General features: G+C 41.1%; 1 protein-coding gene across 2 annotated transcripts in view; it reads left to right on the forward strand.

Moving 5' to 3' along the window:
- Window positions 1-15,835, forward strand: part of CUNH7orf57 (chromosome unknown C7orf57 homolog) — a 127,620-nt gene extending 111,785 nt beyond the window's left edge. For both annotated transcript variants that reach the window (XM_073659983.1, XM_073659984.1), the window contains exon 8: window positions 15,677-15,835. In XM_073659983.1, the coding sequence (XP_073516084.1) occupies window positions 15,677-15,687 (11 nt within the window). In that variant the 3' untranslated portion in view covers window positions 15,688-15,835. The remainder of the gene's footprint in view (window positions 1-15,676) is intronic.
- The last annotated feature ends 3,124 nt before the right edge of the window (window positions 15,836-18,959 follow it).

The following is an 18,959-nucleotide window of genomic DNA, read 5'->3' on the forward strand; positions in this document are numbered from 1 at the left end:
AAAATCTGGGTCAACCAGGATCGGCTGCTTACGCAGAGCTACTTCTAGTTCTTGAAAGGCTGTCTCCACCTCCGCAGTCCATTTGGCCATGACTGATTTTGTTCCCTTTAGGAGGTCAGTCAGGGGTGTGGCCACCAGGGCAATGTTTGGAATAAACCTCCTGTCGTACCCCACGATTCCCAGAAAGGCCCTAACTTGCTTTTTAGAGTGGTTTCGCCACTTTTGGATTGCGTCCATTTTATTGATCTGGGGTTTGAGTTTGCCTCTACCTACTACGTAGCCAAGGTATTTGGCCTCCTCTTTACCCATGGCACATTTTTTGGGATGAAAGAAAGCCATTGCAAAGGACAAGCAGATAATATACATTTATATTTATGTATATTCTTACTGATCCAATAGATCAACATAATAGCATAAATGTATATCTGCTACTTAAATTGGTAGACCAATCGGAAGACAATAACAAAACCAATATAGTAATAAATTCGACAAGAGGTTAGAAGTTAAAAACAAAGACCTTTATTACAAAAACTTTTTGGGTACATAGTGGCAAAGAAAAAAGCGAGCGCACTCACGTATATCTTAATTATATCAAATGATAATGGGAGGGTATATGGATAATAGTAATACCAGGGCTGGATTAGACACCAAATAACCTCATGCATATAAATGGTATCCTAGGTCAATAGGGATATAATCCTGTGAGAGAGTTAAGCCAAAATAGGCATCCCCAGGCAATACCTATTAAGTATGCATGTGTATATCAAAAAGATATAGAATACCCAAATGGGTTGGTTGACAACTGACAATAATGTTATATTGGATCCATTCATACCTGGTAGTGTAGAGACCTACTCCTCAGTGTGGCACCCACCCCGACGCGCGTTTCGGTGCGTCCTTCATCAGGGGGTGACGTCAGACTCCAGGTGTCAGGTTTAAAAAGCAGCTGCCAGCCAATGAGGATGAATCAGGGAGGTAACGCAGGACACTCCCGGTGCATGCCGGGGCCCATCCGCAGCCGGCGTCATGCAGCTGAGGCGGCCGAGTCACGTGAGGAGTCACATGACCCGTCGCCCAGGAAACACGGTCACGTGGTGTCACGTGACCGCAGGTCCTACACCGCATCAAGACGCCGGCACCGGTGGAAACCCGGAACACCCAGGAGCCCCTGCGTATCCCCGTTCATCAGCATTCTGGTGGAGGGGGAAAGTGCATGTGTAATGTGGTATAATTGTGTCAAAAGTTACATAATTGAAATACCGATATATATATACATATCCATAGGGGTCTGTCCAATTGAATTAATGTAAGCATGTGTATATATTATATTAAAGTGCAATTCAAGTAGATAAGTGCGTAAGTGCATAATTCATAACAATAAATTAGAACCTATCCACCATATATATATATCTATGCTAAAAAATTGTTTACATAATTAGAGACAATGATTATACACATAAATAAATATCACAATATCTTACACCAATCCATACAGAAAAAAAGATTCTATAATATAAAATTGAATGGATAAGGAAAGAAAAACCCGTGAAAGATTGGAATAAATACGTTAAAAGTGTAAAGTGCATCATAAAGATAAATTAATACAATATACATTGATATTGCTGAAATAAACTGTACTATATAAAGTGCAATGAAATTTAATTTAAAAATGTGGGTCATGTAAATAACAGCCACATAAGAACATCACAATCTCAGCAATCCATAGATGCAATGACACATAAGAATTCCATAGATCTATAGATAAACCACAGATCTAAGTCACTCCATATAATTCATGACATGATGCATATAATCGCAATCACACCTATGCATATCCACAATGTCCATATATTTATGGCATATGCACGCACATAAATATAATCTGCATATGTGCATAGGATGACACCTTGGGATGCATGTGTGTAATATGTGGTCCAAATGGCCACATGTGTATCTGTACTCAATCATAACCTACGCCATCCATCCACACTTGTGCAGGGACAGCCTACCCATATTCAATACACACATACATAAGTCTATAGCCATATCCAGAAATACTAAACCTCCTTGTACAGAGAAATACAAGAGGTAAAAAAAGGGGGATAAAAGAGGACATGTAACATCATGTACCGAACGCAGACATAACCGCATATCTCGTCACATATGAAATACATCCATAGATCCATTCACAGGTATAGTCATAGCATTTAAATGCAAATAACAGAACGATATATTCATGTTACGTTCTTGTGACATTTTGAATCCCCTTCAGAAGAACAGTATCCCCACTGGATGCATATTGTAATGTTGTAACCACTTCATGCGCATCACGCCAATGCACATACTCAAGACCTTCCACCATATTGGGCTACAGAGTGTATAACAGCTGAAATTAAAAACGAAAGTTAAAATCGAAAAATAAAAAATAAAACAATATAAAACATAATATGGGACATATAACTAGAACATTAGGTATGGTGGAACACTTTCACAAGAATGGAACAAAACTTGAATTTTCATTGAGACCCAGGGGATCAACTGTATCAAGGGACCAAATCCATTTGGCCTCCAATCTGGCCAAACGGTTACTCACAATTCCACCTCTTACATTGGAGACAATCCTGTCAATCCCTCTCACCTCAAGTCCAGAGGCATCACAATTATGGTAGATCTTAAAATGCCTATGGATTGTCTTCAATGTAAGTGGGTTGTCAACCTCCCTAGCAGCATTAATTCCATTCACATGTTCTCTCACTCTTACTTTTAGTTGACGTGTAGTGAGACCTACGTAAATTTTGTTGCAGGGACATGTGGCAAAATATATAACTGCTGTAGTATTACATGTGATTGTAAGTGTAATATTAAATGTTACACATATTTTTGGGATGTATAGAGAACCATGTTTTCCTGAGAGCACCAGACACCACCTGGACCTTTCCTAGATGACTTCTCCAATCTGGGTTGAAGATGACTGTATCGTCCAGGTATACCGCAGGGGGTGCAATGGGGGTGCAATGATCCAGTCTATAGCCCTCTGGAAGGTGGCCGGAGCTCCCTGCTGTTTGAACGGCATGCGGACATATTTGAAGCAATTGACAAGTGTAGAGAAAGCAGTCTTCTCATTGGCTATGTGCTTTTTTATTCCTGAAGAAGTGGGATACATTTCAAAACAGGTAGAAAAAATTAAGGATACCGTTATTTTTATATTATCTCTGGCGTCTGACGTTTCTTCAACATCTGGCAGTGCGGCTATGTACCACAAACTTTCTTTGATTTTTATGCTCCCGGCTAATTGTGACATGGGGAAATGCCAATATTTGTTTGTTAGATCCATGATGGTTATATAGCTTGCCAGCCCAAATTTCTCGATCAGCTCAGTGACACGCAGCATTGGACATGCGTCAAACTTGGAGTCTTTGTTCAGCTCCCAATAATCATTACAGAGGCTCTATTATGTTTTGGAAGGGCAATCTGGTTAGACCACCCGCTCTTACATTTCTCAATGACTCCGATATTCAGCATACGCTTCACTTCCTTGGAGGTCAGTTCTTGGTGGGCTTCTGGAATTCGGTAGGGCTTCAAATTCACCCACACATGGGTTTCTGTCAAAACCTCATGTTCTAGGACATCTGTACATTCCAGCAAATCTGAGAACAGGTCCCGGTTCTGCCGCAGCAATTCCCGACACTGCTGTTTTTGGGCCTTTCGACAGCGTCTTGGCTATTGTGACATCTTCAATGTCCCCTTCTGGCTTAATCTGCAAACATGGAGTTTCAACAGGGTCCCTTTCTTGCCATGCCTTGATGGGTGGCAGAATGAGGGGATTTCGGAAGTGAGAGGTGGGAGCGAGTAACTGGCAGGTGGGACAGGACTTGCAATACATTAGGATTTACCGGTTACATCTGGGCCAATAGAACCTCCGCTGACCCATTCTTGGGTTTAGTCGACACCCAAATGGTCACCCAAGACATTCGAATAGGCCATGTCCAACACCCTCTGTCTATAGGGTCCCGGTATCAATAATTGCTCCACTATTTCTTCTCTAACCTTAGTAACCCAGTACAAGAAGTCTCCACTTTTCATGAAATAAGGAAATCTGGTGTCAGCCCTTGGCTCCTGTGCTATGCCTTTTATAACATTTCAATTATTGAATGCTTCTTTTAGAGTTAGGTCCCTATATTGGGCAAACCCAACATTTTCTTCGGTCATCCCTATCTCAGGAATTCATGTCTCAGGGAATACTACCTCCTCATCTCTCATCATTGCACAGAATGGATATCCGTCAGACTCTGAGGGCGGTGAGACTTCTTTAAGGCCAACCTGTCTCTTATCTTAGCAATCGAGGTATTCGCCCCTCCTCCAAAAGTCCAAAAACAACACAAAGTCCCATCCTAAGATAATTGAGTGCAGTATATCCTGGACCACGCTGACCTCATGAGACTCAGTACGTCAGGCCGTCTGAATGACCACTCTGGCCACCGGATAGTCATTAGCATCCCCGTGAATGCAGCAGACGCCCACTTTCTTCTCAGGGATTAATTAGAGAGAGAGTGTGGCCCTCACGAGGGTCACCAAACTCCCTGAGTCTAGTAGTCCAGCCATTTGCAGGCAATTCACTTTTGCAGGACAATCTTGGGGCCTCTTTCTGGGTGGACAGTAGATACTGCAGGCCGGATCTGCTTATAATGAACACCAGCATCCCATGCTACAGTCCATTTGCTCGGTGGTCAGGGGACAATGGGCAGCTATAGGACCTGGGCCATGACATCTCCAGCAAATTATATCCCTTGATGAGACCCTTGGCATGATCTCCGCCACTCAGTTGGACTTTGGACGCCCCACTCCTTTTTTTTTTTTTTTTTTTTTTAGCTTCCGCCCCTGATGTTACCCTCAGTATGGAGTGGACTGCCTCCCCTTGATACCTTTTGACCAGTTCAACCCAGTCTTCGGCATTCCGGGAATCTCTCTGGGCAACAGTCGTCTGCATCGAGCGCGGAAGGGAGTGGTTGAACCGGTCCATTACAACCCGCTCTACCATCTGCGCCAGGGTAGAGGACTCCGGGTGCAACCACTTTTGGATGAAGGGCGGCATATCAAACATTTGGGAGCGAGGGGATTTGTCACGGTGATATGCCCAGCGGTGGAGCCGTTGTGCCCTGACAGTCATTGTCACCCACAAGCGCCAAAATTTCCATTTTCAATTTTGCATATGCTTTGTCGTCCTGTAAGGCTAAATCATAGTAGGCCATTTGTGGCTCCCCTGTTGTATGGTGCTAGGACTTCCACCCACTGCTCTGGTGGGAGTTTTTCATTTTCGGCGCCCCTTTCAAAAACGGATAAAAAGGCCTCTGTCATCACCCGAATCATTTTGTGCAAGGCTCTCCTGACCGCCTTTCGGATAGAAAAATCATCAGCTGACCATGGAAGAGCATTGAGGTGAAGGGTGCATTGCTGGAAAAGGGAAAAAAAAAACTCTTTAAAACTCTTAGTTTGCGAGTGTGAACGAGCTGCGTGTGTCCGGAGCGTAAATGCGAACGAAAGTAAGTGTGTGACTTGTTTTTCAGTGACTTTGTATTCAGGGAGTTTGGAAGGGAGGACTTTGGACTGAATTGCTGACTGTATTTCATTAATTCTTTACTTTACTTTTTACTTAACATTTCTGTCTAGTGCAATCCCCATTAGGAAATGAGCTCCATTATTGACAATGCTATCCAGTGTACATCTTGCCACATGTATGTATTCCTTGAACAGCCGGTCGAGGTTGCTTACTGCTGCGCGAGATGTGTGCACGTTGTGCATTTGGAAGCCCAGATACTGGATCTAAATGAGCAGCTGGCAACACTGAGATCCATTGATAACATGGAAAGGAGTCTGCTGCTCACTGAGCAGCAGCAGCTCACTGGGATAGATGTGGGGGAGGGTGGTAGTCGGGAGCTGCAGGACAGTGAGGTCGCTAGTTGGGTGACAGTTAGAAGGGGGGGTAGAGGGAAGAGTGCCAAGGAGGCTAGTCCTGATCTTGCACACCCCAATAAGTTTGCAAAGTTGGCAGATGAGGGGAGTGACGGTACAGGGGTAGCACGACTGCAGCAAGGCATGTCCTCTGAAAGCCGGAGGAGTGTCAGCTCCAGTAAAGAGGGAAATAGGAGAGTAGGGCAGGCCAGGCAGGTGCTGGTAGTGGGGGACTCTATTATTAGGGGTACAGATAGGGCAATCTGTCACAAAGACCAGGATCGTCAAACAGTGTGCTGCTTACCTGGCGCTCGAGTCCGGCACATCGCTGATCGGGTTGACAGATTACTGAGAGGGGCTGGTGAGGACCCAGCGGTCATGGTGCACATTGGCACAAATGACAAAGTTAGAGGTAGGTGGAAGGTCCTTAAAGATGATTTCAGGGAATTAGGCTGCAAGCTGAAAGCAAGGACCTCCAAGGTGGTATTCTCTGAAATACTACCGATACCACGTGCCACGCCAGAGAGGCAACGAGAGATTAGGGAGATAAATAAGTGGCTCAAGATCTGGTGTAGGAAGGAGGGATTTGGGTTCCTGGAGAACTGGGCCGACTTCTCAGTTGGCTACAGACTCTACGCTAGGGACCGGCTGCACCTTAATGGGGAGGGTGCAGCTGTGCTGGGGGAGAAAATGGCTAGAAGGTTGGAGGAGTGTTTAAACTAGGGATTGGGGGGGAGGGTATTCATTTTATAGGTGGGGAAGATAGCGCAGATAGTGACCTGGCCACAAATAAAGAAATTGGGGGTGGGGTTAGAACAGTCAATAAAGTAAGAAGGAATAGAGGTACAGAGAGATACATAAAATGCATGTACACTAATGCCAGAAGCCTCACCAACAAAATGGAGGAATTAGAATTAATTTTGTTGGAAAATAATTATGACATGGTAGGGATATCTGAGACGTGGCTGGACGAGAGCCATGACTGGGCAGTTAATTTACAGGGCTATAGTCTGTTCAGAAATGACCGTACAAACAAGCGAGGGGGGTGTGTGTGTTTATATGTAAAATCATCGTTAAAACCTGTCTTGCGGGAGGATATATGTGAATCTAATGAAAATGTAGAGTCCCTGTGGGTGGAGATAAGGGGAGGGGGAAAAAATAATAAATTACTGATAGGGGTTTGTTATAAGTCTCCAAAAATAATGGAAGTAGCGGAGAATATCCTCGTAAAGCAAATAGATGAAGCAGCGACCCAAGGAGAAGTCATTATTATGGGAGACTTCAACTACCCTGAAATACATTGGGGGACAGAAACATGTAGTTCAAACAAAGGAAATAGGTTTTTGACTACTATGAGAGACAATTACCTTTCACAACTGGTTCAGGACCCAACAAGAAGGGGGGCACTGCTAGACCTAATATTAACCAATAGTCCAGACCGCATATCAAATATACGAGTTGGGGGTCACTTGGGTAATAGTGATCACAAAATAATACGTTTTCATGCAACCTTTAATAAGATGTGTAGTAGAGGGGTTACAAGGACACTAAACTTCAGGAAGGCAAATTTCCAACGGTTAAGAGATGATCTTAGTGCAATAAACTGGGACGATATCCTGAGACATAAAACTACACAAAGCAAATGGGATACATTTAGTAACATCCTGAATAGGACCTGTGCACAATATATACCCCTTGGGAATAAACATGCTAGATATAGGAGGAAACCACTATGGCTAAATAGAGCTGTAAGGGGTGCAATAAGTGACAAAAAGAAAGCATTTAGAGAATTAAAGCAAGTAGGTAGTGATGAGGCATTAAATAAATATAGAAAATTAAATAAATAATGCAAAAAACAAATCAAGGCAGCAAAGATTGAGGCCGAGAGAATCATTGCCAGAGAAAGTAAACATAACCCCAAAATATTCTTTAACTACATAAATAGTAAAAAACTAAAAAATGATAGTGTTGGCCCCCTTAAAAATAGTCTGGGTGAAATGGTGGATGAGGATGAGGAAAAAGCCAATATGCTAAATGATTTTTTTTCAACCGTATTTACACAAGAAAATCGCATGACAGAAAACATGATTAGTGATAACAAAAATTCTCCAGTAAATGTCACTTGCTTAACCCAGCAGGAAGTACGGCGGCGTCTAAAAATCACTAAAGTTGACAAATCCCCGGGCCCGGATGGGATACACCCGCGAGTACTGCAGGAATTAAGTAACGTCATAGATAGACCATTATTTTTAATCTTTAAAGATTCCATAATAACAGGGTCTGTACCACAGGACTGGCGTATAGCAAATGTGGTGCCAATATTCAAAAAGGGGACAAAAATTGAACTTGGAAATTATAGGCCGGTAAGCTTAACCTCTACTGTGGGTAAAATCCTGGAGGGTTTCCTAAGAGATGCTATGATAGAGTATCTGAAGAAGAATAACCTCATGACCCAATATCAACATGGGTTTACAAGGGACCGTTCCTGTCAAACTAATCTGATCAGTTTTTATGAGGAGGCAAGTTCTGGACTGGACCAAGGAAATGCTGTGGATGTTGTGTATATGGACTTTTCAAAAGCTTTTGATACGGTTCCACACAAAAGGTTGATACATAAAATGAGAACAATGGGGATAGGGGAAAATATATGTATGTGGGTTAAGAATTGGCTCAGTGATAGGAAACAAAGGGTGGTTATTAATGGAAAACACTCAGACTGGGTCTCAGTTAACAGTGGGGTACCACAGGGGTCAGTATTGGGCCCCCTTCTTTTTAATATATTTATTAATGACCTTGTAGGGGGCATACAGAGTAATATTTCAATATTTGCAGATGACACTAAACTCTGCAGGGTAATCAATACAGAGGAGGACAATTTTATATTACAGGAGGATCTATGTAAACTAGAAGCTTGGGCTGATAAATGGCAAATGAGCTTTAATGGGGATAAATGTAAGGTAATGCACTTGGGCAGAGGAAATAAAATGTATAATTATATGCTTAATTGTAAAACACTAGGCAAAACTGTAACTGAAAAAGACCTGGGTGTATTAGTGGACGACAAGCTCACGTTTAGTGACCAGTGTCAGGCAGCTGCTGCAAAGGCAAATAAAATAATGGGATGCATTAAAAGAGGCATAGATGCTCATGAGGAGAACATAATTTTACCTCTATACAAGTCATTAGTGCGACCACACTTAGAATACTGTGTACAGTTCTGGTCTCCGGTGTATAAGAAAGACATAGCTGAACTAGAGCCGGTGCAGAGAAGAGCGACCAAGGTTATTAGAGGACTGGGGGGTCTGCAATACCAAGACAGGTTATTACACTTGGGGTTATTTACTGTGGAAAAAAGAAGGCTTAGGGGTGATCTTATTACTATGTACAAGTATATGAGGGGACAGTACAAAGACCTTTCTACTGATCTTTTTACTCTGAGGCCAGAGACGGGGACAAGGGGGCATCTTCTACGTCTGGAGGAAAGAAGGTTTAATTATAATCACAGATGGGGATTCTTTACTGTAAGAGCAGTGAGACTATGAAACTCTCTGCCGCATGATGTTGTAATGAGTGATTCACTATTAAAATTTAAGAAGGGCATAGATGCCTTTCTTGAAAAGTATAATATTACAGGTTATAAATACTAGATTCCTTGATAGGGCTTTGATCCAGGGAACTAGTCTGATTGTTGTATGGAGTCGGGAAGTAATTTTTTTCCCCAATGTGGAGCTTAATGTTTGCCACATGGGTTTTTTTGCCTTCAACTGGATCAAGAAGTTAGGCTATGGGTTGAACTAGATGGACTTAGTATTCCTTCAACCTTAAAAACTATGCTACTATGTTGGAGTCGCAGCTGCCGCCATGCCATGAGCCGCCTCTGTGAGTAATTTAATCTGCTTCTGCTGTTGTCGGTTCTGTTGCTGGAGCTGTTGTTCCTGCTTATTCCTCGCTTGTTGTGCTAGGAGCTGTTGTTGCTGCTGCTGCAGCTGTTGCTTGTGTTGCTGCTGAGCTTGCAGCAGGTGTTTAATAAGGTCATCCATACTGTCTGACGTTGCTCCCTGGTTTAAAGCCACCTTCACCCACAACATGCAGTATTTCTATAGCAGTTACACATGTTCCCTGAGAGTGCTGCCCACACGTCTAACACCAAATGTAGCAATGTTACTCACACACTACTTGTTATACACTGCATATTACACACACTGCATGTCACACACACACTGTTATACACACTCACTGCATTTTACACATACACACACTGCATGTTATTCATGCAGTCCTTGTTACACATGCACTGCATGTTAAACACACACTCACGCTGCATGTTACACATACTGTAGCAATGCTACTCACTTGTGAGCGATCTGAGGTATCACATGAACCGTTTCTATTTAAAGTCTCATCATATGAAAGAATATAGTGTGCACTCATCGGTAAATAAGAATTTCTTCTTTATTTCATCACTTTAAAATAGCAAGGCAGGGAGTCAGTGGAACACTTAATAGACGACAACCGTTTTGCACATATAAGCGCTCCAACAGGTCATATTATTTCATATGATGTGCCTGGGCTCTGTTTTCAAGCGAAGCACCCGGTTCACAAAGGAGAGGTGTTTGTGCTGCTGAATCAGACATTGTGTAGGTGAAACGGTGCCGGTGTTTGTTTTTCTATGAACTGATATCTATTTAAAGTCTGGCTTGATTATTTCAGTCCTTACAAACAACACTACAGGAAACTCAAATACAGTCCTTGTCCGGCTTAAAATAAAATATAAAGCAACAAGTCCTTACAATAGTGCTGATAGCCCGCCTGGTTTAGAGTCCAGCTTCTTAGGCCTTTAGCAAAGGCACTCAATCCAGGTGATCTGCACACCTCCATATATACAGCCATGTGTGAGACAAACAGCTCTCAATTTACAAAATGAACTACACCCAGGGGTGGAGATATGGTGAGCTGCCCTCTCTTCCAACTCATCAGCTACTCAATCAATCTGTCATGGCCGATTAACCCCTTTTATTCCTACATATACTGAAGCATTACTCCAAATTTTACCCCCACCCACTAGGTGGCTTAACAGCTACCTTAAAATACACACACTGCAACTGCATGTCACACACACACACACACACACACACACACACACTGCATGTTAGACACACTGTAGGACACACACGCAAACTGCATGTTAGTCTCACACACTTCTTGCTACTCACCCACATTCCATGTTAAATACACACACACACACACACACACACACACTGCTAACCTCCGAGACTGCACTGATCATGCATAGCTGGCATTGTCAGTGTAGTTTTTGGTTTGTAAAGGCAGAGGGACAAAGACTGACTGGGCTGTTGCAGTTGGGTAGAGTCTCAGTGGAGGCCCTATCGGAGATGGAGGCCCTCAAGCAGATATATAATTATATGCAGTTCATCTAATAGACCAAACACAAAGTGAAGAGCACTATACTAAGTATATATAGAAATCACTGTAGCACAAAACTTATTCAAATGTAGTATAAATAACGTACATGGAAATGTAAAGCACAATTGTGTAATTGTGTGTATGGCAGGATACCGGAACACTGTCTACTTATGTTAATGCAGTAAAATACACACTATTGTGATCTATATTTAGGATATTGCGCTTCATTTTCTATTTGATGACCTTCTTAAAATTATACTTCTGCTGTGTATTAACTTTTGGATTTTTCTACTTTAGCATTATTTGAATGGTTTAAGTATGTTTTCTGTGATTATGGGAGTATTTCTGGATTAAGCGTGCATACAGGGGAGTATTAACCATTGGTCCAACAGGGGCCCAATAGGTAGGGTGTCCAATCCACCTAGAAAGCTGATGGAATTCTGCATTATGATGCGCTATTGGACTGCAAAGGGCCCATAAAATGTTTTTTGTTTTTGCACAGAGGCCCTTTTTTGTCTGTTTTCGCCAGTGGGTGCATATAACCGTCACATCCACAGTTTTTTGTTTTTTAGGCAAAATGCCGTCGTGGTTGTAGCAAAAAAAAAAAAAACGCACCATGGCCATAGTGTCTGAACACTGCCTTAGTGACAGCAAAAAGGAACAAAAAAATCCAGCTTCCAAAAATCCAAAACTTATTGAATTAAAAAAGTAGCTTCACACAGTTGTAGAGCTCCATGGCATACAAGATAATACCACATAGCAGACCAAAGCGATACGTTTCAAACGCACACTGGCGGTTTTTCTCAAAGCTGTCTCCGGTAAATCATGTGGTAATATACTTAATGACAACAAATGGGATTAATCCTTGTGGTCACATGGGAAAACGACCTCATGAATATTTAAAACCAATAACCATGACCCACTGAATAAAATAATTTCTAAACTACAAAAAAAGAAAAAAACATAAGGCAAAAATATGCATAATCACAAACACGCATCATGACCAAGGTGCAACATGAATATTCAGTATTGGAACATTATTTCTCGGCGTGCATTCAGACTGCCAGGGAAACATGACCTGAGATTATAAATAAAAAAAGCCTCTTCTGTGAGTAGCTATCGTTTGTAAACTCCACCTCTGTGGGCTTTTAGTATTCTTTCTATGCCGGTCACTTGGAGAAAGTCCATGCAGCACTGATGGTAAGTAATTAAATGTTTGGAGGCATGCGATGCCATGCAATTGGAACTGGAAAGAGAGGTAATGTCAGATAAATGCTCAGAAATGCAAACTTTAAGTTTCCTTGTGGTACAACCCACATACAGTCATATGAAAAAGTTTGGGCACCCCTATTAATCTTAAGCTTAATGTTTTATAAAAATTGGTGTTTTTGCAACAGCTATTTCAGTTTGATATATGTAATAACTGTTGGACACAGTAATGTTTCTGCCTTGAAATGAGGTTTATTGTGCTAACAGAAAATGTGCAATCTGCATTCAAACAAAATTTGACCTGTGCATAAGTATGGGCACCCTTATCATTTTCTTGTTTTAAATACTCCTGCCTACTTTTTACTGACTTACTAAAGCACTTTTTTTGGTTTTGTAACCTCATTGAGCTTTGAACTTTATAGCCAGGTGTATGCAATCATGAGAAAAGCTACTTAAAGTGGCCACTTGCAAGTTGTTCTCCTGTTTGAATCTCCTCTGAAGAGTGGCATCATGGGCTCCTCAAAACAACTGTCAAATGATCTGAAAACAAAGATTATTCAACTTGAAGGATACAAAAAGCTGTCTCAGAGATTTAACCTGTCAGTTTCCACTGTGAGGAACATAGTAAGGAAATGGAAGAACATAGGGACAGTTCTTGTTAAGGCCAGAAGTGTCAGGACAAGAAAAACATCAGAAAGGCAGAGAAGAAGAATGGTGAGATCAGTCAAGGACAATCCTCAGACCACCTCCAGAGAGCTGCAGCATCAACTTGCTGCAGATGGTGTCACTGTGCATCGGTCAACTATACAACGCACTTTGCACAAGGAGAAGCTGTATGGGAGAGTGATGCGAAAGAAGCCATTTCTGCAAGTACGCACAAACAGAGTCGGCTGAGGTATGCAAAAGCACATTTGAAGAAGCCTATTTCTTTTTGGAAGAAGGTCCTGTGGACTGATTAAACCAAGATTGAGTTGTTTGGTCATACAAAAAGGCGTTATGCATGGTGGCAAAAAAACACAGCATTCCAAGAAAAACACTTGCTACCCACAGTAAAATTTGGTGGAGGTTCCATCATGCTTTGGGGCTGTGTGGTCAATGCCGGCACTGGGAATCTTGTTAAAGTTGAGGGACGCATGGATTCCACTCAGTATCAGCATATTCTTGGCAATAGTGTTCAAGAATCAGTGATAAAGTTGAAGTTACGCAGTGGATGGATCTTTCAGCAAGACAATGATCCAAAACACCGCTCCAAATCTACTCAGGCATTCATGCAGAGGAACAATTCCAATGTTCTGGAATGGCCATCCCAGTCCCCAGACCTGAATATCATTGAACATCTGTGGGATCATTTGAAGAGGCTGTCCATGCTCGGCGACCATCAAACTTAACTGAACTGGAATTGTTTTGTAAAGAGGAATGGTCAAAAATACCTTCATCCAGGATCCAGGAACTCATTAAAAGCTACAGGAAGCGACTAGAGGCTGTTATTTTTGCAAAAGGAGGATCTACTAAATATTAATGTCACTTTTCTGGTGAGGTGCCCATACTTATGCACCTGTCAAATTTTGTTTGAATGCAGATTGCACATTTTCTGTTAGTACAATAAACCTCATTTCAAGGCAGAAACATTACTGTATCCAACAGTTATTACATATATCAAACTGAAATAGCTGTTGCAAAAACACCAATTTTTATAAAACATTAAGCTTAAGATTAATAGGGGTGCCCAAACTTTTTCATATGACTGTAAATCAAATCGCAGCTGTTACATACGATTAAATAAATGAAATTTGAGCTATTACAATTCATGTATTCCTTAATATTGAAAATTTGTGAATGATCATGGTTATAGAAATTACGTGTTACATGTGAATGTGTACAAGTGCGGCATTTGTTGTATCCACATCTGAAGAAACCCGGATAATCCAATCATGTTTTATGTTTTTTATTTGAACTAAAATATGATGGTGATATAATGTTACCTATAGTAACACCTCTTCTAGCCACCACTAAACAATTAGATTGTAATAAATAGGAAAGATCCTTGTCCTCGTAAAAAATGGGAATATGCTTATAGAAAACAGATTTTATTGCATTGTATTGGGGACTATATTGCAAAGCCAATACTAGTTTATTAGATTTTGTACCGGGACTCATAATTTTATTCTTGATTAGGTCATCCTGATTTTTTATTTTTACTATCTGATTGGCTCTATTCAATGTCCACTTGAGATACCCCTTTTAATTAATTTAGATTGCGATTGTGCCAATTCAAATGCTAATTTGGCACCATCATTGCAGTTCCTAGTAATACGGGTAAATTTCCCTATCGGTATTGCTTGAATTGTATGTGATGAATGGCTACTATTCGCGTGCAGGATAATGTTACCTGACAGAGATTTACAGTAAGTACAGGTGGATATGACTTGATTCTGTATTCCACTTAAATTCAGATCTAAAAATGAAATATTAAAAACATGAGTGAAAGTAATATTACAGTGATTGATATTGAGGTATTCAACAAACTCTGGTATGGCAGATACATCGCCCTCCCAAATAAAGAGTAGGTCATCGATGTATCTGCCATACCAGAACAAATGACGAACATATGGATTGTCTTCACTATATAGATAATTCTCCTCCTAAAAAGCCATCACCAGATTGGCTAGAGATGGAGAGTGCTTCTCGCCTATCGACACCCCTCTGTTTAGTGACAGTAACCTGATTTGAATATGGGGGATATGGTTTTTTATGTATACAGTGTGTAGGGCTGCAAAATCTTAGGATCCCGCCTTTATCTCCATGGAGTGAATAAAACTACTTTTATGACAAAATGGTGTTTGAACCCTCTTGGTTTGTAGGTACCCTAGTTACTATTGACCGATTATGGCTTCAGTTATCTCCTGGTTCTTGACAGTCATCACATAATAGATTTTCTTTTTTTCAGTGAACCCTCCAAAAATGGTGAAGAAATGCAAAAAAATCAAATCATAGTAATATATTGTAATTACTCTGGATTTCACATACTATTATATGCCATGTATTATTATGAATTAACTCTTTCATAACAAATACTTTTTTCTTTGTTTCCCAGGTTTCAATTAAGAAAATAAGGGGCTGCTAATAAAATCTGCCATATTAATACACAATGGATCCAAAACTGGATGCTTAGAAAACTCAGACAAACATTCTGCACCTTACGCAATGTAGATTTAGTCCATTTCAAGCAACGCCATCCAATTTTATTGTTTATACTGTAATTATTTGTGTTGCCTTATAGTTTGTTCGAATAAAATAAATACTAAACGAATATTCTTGTGTGCCCACATTTGCATATAAAGCATATTTAATCCCTATATAGCTCATACACACAAGTTATTCGCATCAGAATAAAGTTGTGCACAAGTGTGTGTATGTGTGAAGCCAGGATCATGCACCCTGATTCATAAAACGGTTATCACCAGAATTCTGCAGTAAAAAAATTTTGAATCTAAAATTTTTGATCAACGTGAAGTTGCAGAAAAATGTAGCAACTTTTGGCATTTTACACCGGACCTGGGCACTTTTGAAAAATGGGTAAATCTAAGTCAGTAGGTGTGTGGCCATGTGTGGCTGACAAATTCATAACTTACACAACAAAATTGGCGTAAATTATGACAGGAATGTACATGTCTAACTACAGTACATTTCTTGCAAAGCCCCACGGCAGGTTTAATTTCCAAATTCATTTAGGTGCTTGTGCTTAAAGAAGTTGGAGCATCTTACTGCAGCACACTCTTCATCAAGAATGGTGTACAAAATGCTACTCTTGAGTATCATACTTACCCCACCTCCCCTACACGTCACAGATCCGGCTGGGAACTGCACGTCACAGGGCCCTGTGACGTGCAGGAGAAGTGGGGTAAGTATGATAATAGGGCTAGTAGGTGGGGATTTCTTGGCGTTCGGGGGACACCAAGCTTAGCAGAAATCATTTAATAAAAATATGATTACATAGAAACCAGACCACTAATGTGGGCCATACAGGTAAGTATAGATTCACATTTCTATCACCTGTATGCCCATATGAGTGGTCTGAAAAGTCCCAGGGGGTGACAGATTCCCTTTAAGACTCAGAGATCAGTATACGGCTGAGAGCTTTTGCCCTTCCATCTTAGTAATAAGCACATGGATCCCCACCGATCAAAAAAAAGACTTATCTCGAATGTTTTATGAAAGTGCAGTAAAGCTGGTTTTCACACATCAGTGTTTTTTTGGATACATGAATTAGCGCAGGTCAACTTTATATATGCCTATTTTTCTTCAATGCACAGTAAATGCATAATTATTGTTAATATACAGACATATCTTTATGTTTTTTCATCTCAATCTGCCCCTCAATCTGCCCCTCTGCCACAGAGCGGTGGTCCTCTGCACACTGTCCTAAAACTACATTTTCCAGCAGCACACTACTTCTCTTCAGGACTGCAGACAACTCTCACCTAAGTTGATGATTCAGACAAGTGCTGCAAGCCAGATGACATAAATGTGTAAAACAGCAATGGCTTTCAGCACAGATCCACTGAGCCTGACCACGGAGCATGTAACAACCAATGTCAATGCGCAGCTCGCTTGATGCTTGCTGCTGACAGATCAGTGATGTAAAACTGCAAATGCTCCTCTGTAGATGTGTATGGCAGAAGATAATCATCTGCCATATGCATTGACAGAGCAGCATTTGCAGTTTACATTATTTATCTGTCAGCAGCAGGCATGAAGCATAGCTTTGCTCTGCTGTGTTTCTACAATGGTTATTTCAAGCTACATTGTGCAGACACAGTGGAGCAAAGTACAGAACAATTGAGCTCTGCTGTAAACCAGGTAACAGATCAATGATGTAAATACAAAAATAAACATATGTTGATGTATAGGCCAACAACAAATTCGGACAACAAGTGTTGTGTACAGGACCATATAGTGTACAGCAGCATAAAGTGTAGGCTAAATATAGAGTATACACTCTGTGGTGGTGGCACAGTAGTAATATGCTGAAAGCCAGATTGAAGAGACTGCACCGTGCATGATTGGCTGGGAGCAGTAGAGCTACAGCAGGACGAATCCAAGGACAACTGCAAAGGAAATAGAGCGTGGATAGACACCATTAGTGAGGTCGTGGGGACGGGGATGATGTGTGAAAGGTAAGGCAGACTTAAAAATGACGTATATTGGCACATATGAATAAATATAACTGTTTCTCATTATAAAACTTAATTGTGATTTTGTGAATCAAACTTTAAATATATATGTTTTCCTCAGGTGCTTCCCTGTACTTTACACTATGTCTCTGGCCAGTGCCATTGTTAGCCTTTTCTTCTACTTGGATAAAGATTCAGTCCACAGCCTCCCCCCGCAACACCTCTGTGAGCTCAAATTAGTTGCTATCTACTAGTGCAATCTCACCCCAGCATAACCAGGGAGCCAGTGCATGGAGTTCTGTTAGCCATCTCTATATGCTGAGGCAAATGAGTTCATAGAGTTGATATTGATGATTTGTCCTGCAGCCTATTGGCAGCATTCATTATTGAACATCACTATAATCGGTTGTTGTTAAGGAATTTGCACAGTGCTGCTTGTCAAACTGATCTGAAACAAAGAAAATAGTTTGTTTATGCAAAATCCATTCATCTGCTACAGTGTATGTGGGAAAGAAGAACTTTCTGGGTGAGGCTCAAACCATTCCAAAGACCATAAAGACAATTCTATGCAGTGATGTTGTGTTGACCTTCTAGCAATGCGATTGACAAAGACATGCTATATAAGAAATGTACAGTACAGACCAAAAGTTTGGACACACCTTCTCATTTAAAGATTTTTCTGTATTTTCATGACTATGAAAATTATACATTCACACTGAAGGCATCAAAACTATGAATTAACACATGTGGAATTATATACTTAACAAAAAAGTGTGAAACAACTGAAAATATGTCTTATATTCTAGGTTCTTCAAAGTAGTCACCTTTTGCTTTGATGACTACTTTGCATACTCTTGGCATTCTTTTGATGAGCTTCAAGAGGTAGTCACCGGAATTGGTCTTCCAACAATCTTGAAGGAGTTCCCAGAGATGCTTAGCACTTGTTGGCCCTTTTGCCTTCACTCTGCGGTCCAGCTCACCCCAAACCATCTCGATTGGGTTCAGTTCTGGTGACTGTGGAGGCCAGGTCATCTGGCGTAGCACCCCATCAATCTCCTTCTTGGTCAAATAGCCCTTACACAGCCTGGAGGTGTCTGGGGTCATTGTCCTGTTGAAAAATAAATGATGGTCCAACTAAACGCAAATCGGATGGAATAGCATGCCGCTGCAAGATGCTGTGGTATCCATGCTGGTTCAGTATGC

The sequence above is a fragment of the Phyllobates terribilis genome, unplaced genomic scaffold (assembly GCF_046119375.1).
Source record: "Phyllobates terribilis strain yellow unplaced genomic scaffold, ASM4611937v1 Scaffold_16__1_contigs__length_26959993, whole genome shotgun sequence".
NCBI lineage: Eukaryota > Metazoa > Chordata > Amphibia > Anura > Dendrobatidae > Phyllobates > Phyllobates terribilis.